At 45.1% G+C, this 11,420-nt stretch overlaps 1 protein-coding gene across 11 annotated transcripts in view; it reads left to right on the forward strand.

Moving 5' to 3' along the window:
- The first annotated feature begins 3,924 nt into the window (after nucleotides 1-3,924).
- BMPR2 (bone morphogenetic protein receptor type 2) overlaps nucleotides 3,925-11,420 on the forward strand; it is a 114,846-nt gene continuing 107,350 nt past the window's right edge. For 10 of the 11 annotated variants that reach the window (XR_012629434.1, XR_012629435.1, XR_012629437.1 and 7 more), the window contains exon 1: nucleotides 3,926-5,035. Coding sequence is in view for 2 of the 11 variants with exons in the window: in XM_074872911.1 (XP_074729012.1) it covers nucleotides 4,960-5,035 (76 nt within the window). In the remaining 9 variants the exon portion in view is untranslated. Of the gene's footprint in view, nucleotides 5,036-11,420 lie in introns of all 11 variants that reach the window. The other variant, XM_074872913.1, reaches the window with a different exon arrangement.

The following is an 11,420-nucleotide window of genomic DNA, read 5'->3' on the forward strand; positions in this document are numbered from 1 at the left end:
GCTGTTCTAACATAAGTTTATGCATCAGAGTCAATGCCATGGGCATGCTTTGTTTTTAAATTAGGAACAAAATGTCCTCTAAAAGCTAAACATCGGACCATGTTATTATCCTCTTTCGCCGACACTTATGACAGCACTGAGAGAACACTCTGGCTAAGCTGATGGGCAGCCAAATATAATTTATGGCTTATTTTAAACTGATTTGTTGACTTCATGAAAGGCCCTGTCAAAAAGAACCGTCCCCTGAGTCCTAATGATGATAAGTTATGTTGCGTCAGTGCTGAAAAACTCTTGGATAATTATCCAGTGAACCTATCCTGAGAAATCTTTTTAAAGTGCCTGAACATTGCATTTTCTAAAAAGAAATAGGGCTAAAGCTATTGTTTCATAGTTCATTTTGGGGTTTCTTCATCCTTTGTTCATTTTATTTTCCACTGATTGGAATACTCTCTTGGAAGCATGAAAATAGTTTTCCATATTCCAGGCAATTAAAAACGAAGATGTGTGTTGTTTAAAGAAGGTGCTGCTAATGAGGACATGTTTCATTTCACCTATGTACAGAGCTGAATTTGCAAGTGATATCAACATGTTTGCATCTGCACCAGTATGACTGACAGCAGGAAACATCTGAGATGTGTATCAGCCTTATTTCTCATCTCAGTGTCTCCCTTAAGCAGAGGGACAGCCCCAGTGTGCTGCATGTAGCTGTGTCGCTCAAAGCTCCCTCGCCCAAGGGCCAGACACATGTGCCGTGCTGTGGGCTCAGTGCACATCAGACTGACATCTCAGGGGCTTGCAGCCACCACACCCCCAGCTTCTCTGCCACTGTCCTCCTTGCCCCCTGCCCCACGACCGCCCCCCTGGTGCAGCCTTGCCCCTGCCTGGCTGTGAGAACAGTGAATACAGTTGCAAAACAGCATCTGCTTCATAAGGTCTTTTCTCCTCATCCTATTTTTAATAGTCTTGTCTCCGTTAACTTCAATATTGTTGTTTCATTGGGTGAATTTCTTCCTGGTGGAAATACAGTGCTTCAGTCAGAATATTTTCTGTTAAATGTTGGTGAGTTTTACAGGTTTCTCTTGTCTCCCCCTTACCCTTATCTGAACCCACAGCACAGATATACTGTGCTGCAGCTCTGCAAGTTTTCATTATCCTGAGTACTTTTCTGTGGGTCTTACTTGACATTGCTGAGTATTAGGCTAGGAAAATCCTAGCTTACAGATAAAACAATATCACAGAAAGAATTATAAATATGTTCTTGTCCAAGCACATAACAATGAGTGAGTCTGAGTGTGACAGCTTAGATCTCTGGTTTCCTCCCACCACCGTGGGAAAAGGAAGCTGCTTCTGTGCTTAGACAGCAGTGATTACTTCCTACATCTGTGTGGTGAAGCGCAGTCAGCCTCTCCTCAGCCCTGCCAGCTCCAGAGAAACAGGGGTGCAGCAGCTCCAGCTCTGCAGCCTGGCATCAGTGCCCTTTGCAGCCTTCAAGTCACACCGGGCTAGGAGGGACCTGGCCCTCGAGGAGGTGGTCTTTTGCAAAATTCAAAATGGGTTAGGGAGGGAGGAGAACATCTTGCAAACTGCTGGGATTGCGAGTCTGGGAGATTAGTCCAAGGACCTGATACAAGCTCAGGCGAAGCAGATCCACAGCTTCATGGCCTTCAGAGGGGTGTTTCCTTGATCAGGGTCTGGGTTTTTGTGAAACTGAGAGGAAATAATTGCATAAAAAATGGCATGTCTTGTTCCTTCTTTCTAGGAAAACACAGAACAAAAATCCAATCCATTTTGTAGAAAGAAAAAAAGTAAGTATTTTAAGGCAGAATATCTGTTTCATACATTTGTTGTGGAGAAGAACTCCCGGTACTAAGGAATGAGCCAAAACTAGAACCATTGAAACAAGTGAGACTTCTGTCATTTACTTCAGGCTGAGCAGGTTTTGATACACGTCATAAACAATTACAGTAATTTTCTTTTACCATCTAAACAGTGAAAGTGCTGTGCAACCCACACAGTAAGGTTCTTGTTTTCTGTGAACAAAGTTGATCTCACTTCTTTTATTGGTAGGTACAGCTGGGCAGAAGGCATGCTGCATAGTTCAGTGTCTTTACAGAACCAGAAAAGAACACTGGATTTGGGGCCCACAAAAAATACCCAGTGTTGGGGTTTTTTTCCCCTCCCTTGGAAAACAAACTATTGTATTCGTTGCTGGGTATTCTTTCTGGTTGTTGTTGTTTTTTTTTTTTCTCTCTAAAGGTTATTTCTTGACAGTTCACATTCCACAAATAACAGGAAGGATACTGTGGTTAACATGTGGTTGCAGTTGTGGAAAGTGGCAATACAAATTACAATCTGGGATTCTATATTTTATTGTCTCTCACCAATATCCATGTTAGATCTGCATAGATTGGAAGATATTATAACAAACTTTTAAAACATTTTTGTAACTATCAGTCACATAAACTCAGCTTGGCCCTAGAAATGTCAAACTGTCTCTGGCCAAAGCATCACAATGATAAAAATCCTATTACAACTTATTTAATAATTCTCTTGATGATGCAAGAATTGGATTATATCTATTTCACCTGTTACAGCTTGTGAAGAGGAATGGAGTTATGCAGAAGCCTTTCGTTATCATTAAAATTGTAACTCTGATTTGCAGCTACACCATTTTATGTAGTAGCATGTAACGTTTGGAGGTATGGAACTGGATTTTTTTAGTTTGTATTCCATGTACCACATTCTTGAAACTAGCGTAGGAATTTAGGCACAGGGAAGCATTTCCCGCAATTGACTCCTTGGAGTAACCCGGATATGAAGGTGCCTTCTCGGTGCAGGATGCTTTTAAGAACCTTTTTCTATGCTACACGCAGTAAAACTTGTTTGAGCAAGCCTTGCTAGGCCGGAACATCAGACACTAGGTTCCAGTCACTGTTCTCCCATCAGCTGCTGGCCTCAATTATCTCTTCGGTCCTGTGCAATATAGCAAAGGTTAAAGCATACCAACAGCTCAGCGGGTTAACTTTATCTTTGTTTTGAAATCATAAAATCTCTTTAATTTAAGAGGCTTAAATGGTTTTGCTTGGGAGAGTCAGGTGGCTGGAGCCCTATGAGCTGGGTGGCCTTGCCTGGGTTCACTAAGGGAGAGGCGTAGGTAGCACTGCCAGCGCTTGCAGCAGAGCTCAGCGGGGCCGTGACAACAGGGGCGCTGGAAGCAGAGGACAAGGCAGAAGCTTCGGGGTTTTTGAAAAGAAGGCCGCGGAGTTCAAAGCTGATGCAGTCACAGGGTCTGGGAAAGATTTTCTATTAACGCGGATTTGTGATTCTTGAGCTTACGCTTCACAGACGTTTTTTCCCGCTCGCTGCCCGGGGGTGGCCGCTTGCCGCCCGCGGCCTTCCCGGGAAGGTCTGTCGGAGCCTTCACCGTGCCAGACGGGGCGAGGCCCGAGCCTATCTCACAAAGCCACCCCGTGCCGCCAGCTCTCCCGGCGACGGTGCCCTCTGCCTCAGCGGCGCACCCCGCCGACACCGGCGCGCCGCCAAACCCTCCCACAACATGGCGGGCGGGCAGGCCCGCCCTCCGCGCGCGGGGCCCCGCTCTACCTGCCCGGAGGCCCACCTCTATGGTCAGGGGCGCGGCGGGCAGGGGGCGGGGCGGCGCCCGGCCCCGCCACTGACGGCGGCGCGGGGCGGGGCCTATCCTGCGGGGGGCGGGGCTTGGCTTGGCGCGGGGCGGCGGGCCGGGCGCCCAGACTGGCAGTTGGAGCGACTCCCCTTTGTGTCTGGAGCCGGGAAGAGCCGTTGGTGCGGGCGGGCGGGCAGGCGGGAGGGGCGCGGGCCGCGGCGGGGGCGGACCTCCGGCCCTCGGCTCCCGCCCGCAGCCGGCGGTGGGGCACGGGAAGGAGGCGGAGCGGCGCGGAGCTGCCCCTCGCCGGCGAGCCCGGCGCGGGGAGGCGGGCGGCGGGGGGGGAAGGCGCTGGCAGAGCGGAGGGGCTGAGCCGTTTCCCGGCGGCGAGCGGTAGACGTGAGGGAGGAGGCCGGGCTAGGCCGGGGGGCTGCCCGGCGCTGTGGAAACTGCGGGAGGGAGGCGGAGGAGGGGGAGCGCCTTCCCCCGGCGTGGGGAAGGGCCTCCGCCGCGCTCTCGCCCACGGAGCGGAGCCGGGCGCCTCCGCAGCTGGAGCCGCCGAGGAGGGGCCTCGCCTCCCGCCGCCCCGCGCTCCGGGCCCCACCTTTGTCGGGGTGGCCGGGGGTGGTGTCGCTTCTGCGGGGGGGGGGGGGCGGGGGGCCGGGGGTGCGCGGTGGAGCCTGCCCGGCGGGGGAGACCGATGGGCCGAGATGCAGCCGCAGCCCTCGCCGTGAGCGCAGAGGGGGTCGCGCCTCGCCGCGGAGGGACTGAGGGGATCGCCGCCGCCTTCCCGGGAGCGTGAGGCGGCGAGGAGGGGCGACGAGACGGCAGAGACCTTTAACGGGATGGGACGCGGCTCTGCCGTAAGCCCCTAGAGCTTGTTACCCGTGCCCCGGCCAGCCGAGGGGGGCTGCTCTGACTGACATTGCTGTGGACGCGGGCTCGCGTCTGGATATGTTTCCTTCTCCGCCGGGCTGTTTCTTCGATATCGTGAAGCTGCGTGGGAAATAAGCGTGGTTCCCAGCTCGGTGGGGAGCGTGCCGCCGGTCCTCGGCGGGGGGAGATGCCTCGGGGCTGGGAGACAGGAGCAGGCGCTTCCCCAGCGGCCGCGGCGCGGTGCCGGCTCCCGAGACATGAAGGCAGGCGGGTGTAATGGAGTAAGAGCGAAGACGGCTCCTCTCATCTGCCGTTTGCCCTTCCTGACGGGATTGTAAACCGAGAGAGCTGAGGAAGGCTGTGCGAAAGAAGGAGGAAATTCCTCTCGTCGGGTTCCCCCCCCCCCCTTTTTTTTTTTTTTTCTCCTCCTGCTGCCTCGATCCTTGGCTTCCCCAGGTATGACTGCCTCACTGCAGCACCTTGTGCTGGTGCTCTTGCTCTCCAGTGCCACCCTGCTGCTCAGCACTGCGGCTGGTAAGTAGCCAGTGGGTGTAACGAACTAGCCATTTTGGCACAGGGAATGGGGGTGGGGTCCACTGGTATTTGGGCACATCTGTGTCTCCTTAAAAAGTGGTGTGTATCTGTTTCAGCGGCGAAGACTGATAAAGTTTTGAAATCCCGATATGTTAGGCGTCTCGGAGAATAAAATCTGCTTTATTGTGTAAATGAACTCGACCTGCATTCAAGATGTATGCTCTGCCTAGATCTGCTTCTCTTGTCTAATAACTTACTTCAATTTTGGAAAAATATATAATCTTTTTGTTTTGCATACCTCGCCCTTTGAAAGGTAATGCAGGAATTTTTAATATATATTTTAATCGTCAGCAGAGCTGTGCCTGTTTTGCTGTGGGATCTTTGGGCACAGCCATTTTTAATTTTATCAGCATCGATGCTTTTAGGGGCCTTAAACATGTGCTGCAGTTTTATAACAGACTTATTGTAATGTACTTTTTTTTTTTTTCTTGAAGGAGAGATCTGAAGCAAAAATTTAGCTATTTCTATTGTTGCTTGTGATTATAGAACAGTAACACTGTTCAGGAATGCTGAAAGATCTTGAAGAGTACTTTTTTTTAACGAGAAGTTGGAAGCATATATGCTAAGAGCGTCCTTATTTATATTTTTGGACTCTCTAGACCTATTTTTGCCCAGAAGCTCAGTGTCAGATATGTCAGATGTTTGGCCGTGATACTGGAAGAGAGACGTGTATTGGTCTGGCATCCTTTGGTTTTCTGTCATGGTGACAGATTGGCATATTGGAGCCTTCTGAGTGTTACCCAGCTTTGTTAGGTACTAATACCAATTCTTCTTGCAGTATGCATTTTCCAGCAGTTCTGGAAGACTCCTAGGACTTTGATGTCTTTTTACTAATCGGGATCCAATTTGCAGTGCTTGCTTTTTTTAAATGTTATTTTGTAATCGGATGTGTATAAATCATAAATGAATCTTTGTGAGAAAATTGCTGTCTCTTGTGAGGATGACCCAACAAGCTGATGGTAATTGCTGTGTTACATTTCAGTGAGGTCGTAAAATTGAATTATTTGTCAAAGTTGAAGATACTTGGTGTCATTATTAAGAAAATCCTGTAAATTATACATGTTTAGGCAGTTTCTTCATCACTCTGACTGGATAGTCCCCGATTGTCTCACTTCTGCTTTTTCAGAGGTCTCTTTTAGGAGGATATTTAAATGAAAAGATTGATGCTGCCTATATCATCCTGACCTTTGGCTGCCATTATTTTAGACTGATGTCTGCAGCGTCTCTCTGTGGTAGTTTCAGAGGCCCGGTTTTATTTTTTTTTTCTTCTTGTTTTTTTTCTGGAAGAAGGGACTTCTGAAGGTCAAAAATCTTGGTATTAAAGCGTGTATGAAGCACGAATGCCCAGCATCTCAACTTTTCTTTCAAATATAATTTTTCATAAGTGTAGGCTTTTTCTCCCTTTTGTGAAACTTCAGTGAGTTGGCAGTTTCTGTGCCCTGATGAAGGAAAAGGGTTACTGAAGGAGCAAGTATGGATTTGAACCAGGCCAAGGGCTGGGCAGGTGCGGTATGAGCCCATTTGCACGGTTTTGCCAATTCACCTCATTCCTGACTTGGCAACAGCATTCCCAGTATTTCAGTTCTGGTTTTGCCTGGTTAAAAAGGTATTAACGATGCCAGCTCGTTTGGTTGTTTTGTGAATAGGAACCTATTTTCCCATTGTGATTTATTTCTTAATTGTGAAATTTTAACAATCCACATTTTAAAAAACCTTGGTCATAATCCTCTGTAAAAGTAATTACATGGGTGATTTGAGCTTTAGTTAAAGTAACTAATGGTTGATTTTAAGTTTACACTGCATTTCAGAAAAAAAATGTCTATACATGGGGAGGCTACACTAATGTGTAGTTCTGCCCTTTTATGTTCATGAAAGAGCCAACACTCTTTCTTCTCTTCCCCTCCCCCAAAGTATGAACTGTACGCTCAGAGTGAAAATGCTGCCTTTGTAGCTTTGAAACCCCTATTAATTCTTACTTCTGATTAGTGAATGGATACTATATCTTAGCAGTGTATAGAACTGAGTGTTTATAAATGAAAAATCATGACATCAGAGGAAAAGTATTTTCATAACAGGTTTGTAAGTTTCTGCCTGGAGGGGCGTACTGGACCTCCTTGGGGAGAGCTCCACAAAGACCTGGGCTTAGTATGGGCAGGAAGAGAAAGATGTAAAGACGTGTAAAGAAGATGACCAAAAAAAACCCAACTTACACTGGGCCTGTAGATGACAGTTTCACTTGTATTCTGGAATATGAATGAAGAAAGAAGGTGGTTTTTCCTTCACCTTTGCAATTGAAGATATAATAACTAGATTCAGAATTATTTGCTGATTATTAGGGGGAAAATATTACAGGCTTTCTCCATAAAATCCAGATCTTAACAGGTATCTGGTAACTCTGTATTTAAATCATGTATTAGTCCTTGTAAAGAGAAATGCTGCAGTAAGGACATTTCACTGATACTACTCTTAGGTAAAAATTTGGAGGTTTAAAAAGTTACATTGAAAAAAAATGGTTTGTGCCACTTTGTTTCTCAAATGACTTGAAATACCTCTTTCTTAAATTTTTGTTTAGAACTATAAGACACATTTATACCCCTTTGTATTTTAGAGGATTTGGATGCGTTAATCATGAGGGTTGTGCCTGAAGAGGTGGTTGGTGAACCTTTGAGCTGTTCCCCAATATTGCTAAAGAATTTTGTTTGGGTGTTCATATGGACCTGATATTAAAGATATAATCTTTCCTCATTTCGCTTGCTTGCCCTCTGTGATATGCAATACTAAACCACTTTTCCTTCTTTATACATATTCAGGGTAGACAGCATTCCATTGTCTAATGTGTAAATTATTTGCGGAACATATAAAGTGAAAATTAAAGCAAACAGAATATCCTTTTATCTTTGGGAATCTTTCCATAAGTCTGCATCTATGTGGTTCAACAGGGCTGCAGAATTTTCAGTGTGAATGGAATTGGATAGAGATTGAAGTATTTTTTTAATGATCATTTTAATTATTAATTAAAATGAGTGAACTGAAGCATCTTTATCCAATTCTGCCTTGCCAGTTAAAGTTACTTTAGTATCTCAACATAATTTGTTTGAAATATCAATTATTTGACATGAGGAAAAGCCTCCTTTGGCTCTTCAGCTCCTTTCTTCTAATTCAGTGCTTTGAATTAGTAACTAACTTTATGTATCTTGCATATTAAAGAGGTTTTTTTTAAACCTATCTACCCCCATCTTTACTAGAGCTATAGCTATTGTTTATGGCTCATTCATAAGTAATATAAAATTAAATTTATTTTTCTGTTTGACTTGGGAGCTGTCAGAAATACTAGCCTAGCAGATGGAAACAGACTGTTTGCTTGAGGGGCACGACTGGTATGCTTGATGGATAACCACATGTACAAGTGCAGCCTGTATGCCAGACTAGGGCTTCATTAACTGTCTAGTTGTGTAAAGAAGTAGTGTAACTATGAAAGCACAGGATTCTGCACAGAGCCATTCACGCAGCTGAGAAGAGGCTTTTTTCTATTAGGTGAATCAGCCTGTATGAACCTCTGTGATACTGCAGCTAAGCTGCTCCCAGTTTCCAAGCAAACTTCAGTATTTCTGTACAGCACTGTGCGGTGTAGGCATAGCCTGTGAGGAAATGGAAGCTGCGCTCATCTGATGGCCAAGGAGCCCAAATTTCAAGCCCGAGATGTTACACAGATGCCTCGCTTCAGTGTGAATGGTTTTACTCTCAAAGGAACCACGTGTAAAAAGTTGGCTAAATTGTCTGCCCTTGTCTGATGAAGGAAGGCAAACCTCACTTCACCCTGGACAAAGAGGGAAGCATAACTGTATTTCTTATGATTATTCTTATGGTGAACTTTATACAAAGTAGTTGTTTTGATGACACCTCTCTAGCACATATTACGAACTTCTCTAAAAAAATAATTTGTTGACTTTTACATGATTGTCCCCCCGCCTTTCTGTATTCCATTAAGTATTTCTCAGTAGTCTGTATACTGCTGAGAAAGCCAAGGCATTGTTCCTTGGCAGATACCACCTTCCTCTCTGCCTTTCTTACCAGAGGGACGAGGAAGTTGGTATGTTAGGTTCTTCAGAAATGTTTTACTCCTGACAATGGAGTGCATGGCTTACTGTCACTGGAGCTATATTCTGTTTGGACTCAGTCTGGCTGTGCCATGAACATGGGCTGTCATTTTCTGAGCAGACTCTTAACTTTCCCAGCCAGGGCTTTGTGTAAGTGGTGTGTAAAATTTCATTCGGAACAAAATGTTTATGCCCTGAATAAAACAGGCTTGGTGATGCTATGTTGGGTAGGACAGGAATCTCTGCATAGCTTACAGGCTACTTTTATTAAGCTTGTAGACTTAGTGGAACTGCTTACTGCTTGAATTTGAATTTAAAAATAAGTGAAATAGAAGAATTGTTCTCCAGAACACCAACGTTTCAGCACACAAACTGATTTTCTGTGTCTTTTTTTCTTGCTGGTTTGGTGGGGGTTTTTTTGTTTGTGTTTTTTTTTTTGTGTGTGTGGTGGTTTTTTTTTTTGTTTGTTTTTTTTTTTTTTCTTCCTTTCTCTGAAATGTAAGTTCACAGAAGTGTAAGGCTGGAAGTGACTTCTCTTGTGTTTCCTCCATGGTCTGGTTGCATAAGCACAGATAACGATGTTTGTCTAACATCTCTAAAATCTCCAGTGAAGAGGGATTTCACAGCCTGTCTAGGTAGTCTGTGCTGCTACAGTGCTTAATTATCATGTTTTTCATAATGCAACAGTAGTAGTTTTTTTCCCCTTCTATTCTAATGCAAGATTGTTTAAGATATGCCTTAATTAATATGTGGCAATCCATCTGAACATAGCATGGAGTATGCACACAGACAATTGCCAGGGAACATCAGTCTTGATAAGTTCATATGTTGAAGCCTGGTGTCTCAAACTTGGCTACAGTAATTTGTGATGGGAAGCTTGAGTTGACTATCAGTGTTTTAAAATGATCTTTTTGCAATTTAAAAAAAAAATGGTTTTGAAAACTTATGCTCTTCCTAAAATTTTGATTTCTGATGGTGTCCTCCTGAATTGAGGGGTCTGTTAATTGCAGAGCTGGGAACTGGACTGAGCAGGAGGAGTGGAATCTGAGAGGAGAGGTCAGTCTGGGTGTGTGACCAGGAGGAAGAAAGGCTAGCAGGACAGGAGGCATTTCAAAGGATGAAGGATTCAATCTGATTTGCAGTGGGATGAGAACCAGGGCGTAGTAGACAGCCAGACAGAGATCTTACATTTGTCAGACTTGTTTGGAGCATGAGTGCCTGCAGTTTTGTGGTGGAATGAAGTTTTTGCACTGGGAAAGAGGAAGAATGTATAGTTGTAGGTAGCAGTTCTGAAGATTTCTGTTCTCTCTTTTGAGAATGAATGAGAGACCTAGTCATATAGATAATGCCTTTACCCTCCTCCTTTTTCCTCAGTCTCCTAAGTTTGGAAACCACAGGGGTTTTGGGTGGTGATGGCATTTTATTCCAAGTCATTGGGGTGTGTCAGTTTTGTCGATTGCCTTCTTAGGTTTGCATCAAGTCACGCTTTTTGTTTTGAACTCTAAAGGTGTCTGCCTTCTGCATCACTCAGTACTTTGTATTTTCTCTTTTGTTTCTTATTTCTGTGAGAGAGGGAGGGTCCCTATGGACACGGAAGACTGTCATTGCGATCTGTGAACCCTTCCATCCCCACCATTAACTTCTGAATCTGCTGGCCAATTTTAACCATATGTGAAAGATGCTAAAAGTCTTAAGAGTTTAATTTGCTACTGCTTTCATGAAAATTAGGAACTGAATAGAGGAGACAGTTTCAAGGTAGAGATTTCCCAAGGGGAAAGCAGAGCAGAACTCAGCCCAGGTAATTCTCTCTGCTCAAAACTGGCTGCCCAGTCAGTGCAGGAATGCTGGCAAGCGTGCTGGTGCATACACCGTTCTGGACTAAGCACAGTATATTTCATCTTCTGTTCACTCAGCATGCTGTAGGAGATCTGGGCGAGAATTGGGAGTCCCTTTTGTGGGAGGGTGGGAGTTGGGTAAGAAGTGTGGGAGAAAGGGCATGTTTATAGGCAATTAGTCTACTGCTTATGGAACAATTTGTGTTTCTGAGACAATGTACTAGGCAATTTTTTTAACAGAACTTCCAAAACACAGCCCAAATCACTTTACTGAATGGCTGTCATCCATTTAGGACTTCACAGTGTGTATGAGTAACTTGCAGTTTATGGTATACATTGTTTTTCACACTTTCAAAACTGGATTTAGTTCACTACCCTGTGTATACACTTAGC

This window comes from Strix uralensis, chromosome 6 (genome assembly GCF_047716275.1).
Source record: "Strix uralensis isolate ZFMK-TIS-50842 chromosome 6, bStrUra1, whole genome shotgun sequence".
Taxonomy (NCBI): Eukaryota; Metazoa; Chordata; class Aves; order Strigiformes; family Strigidae; genus Strix; species Strix uralensis.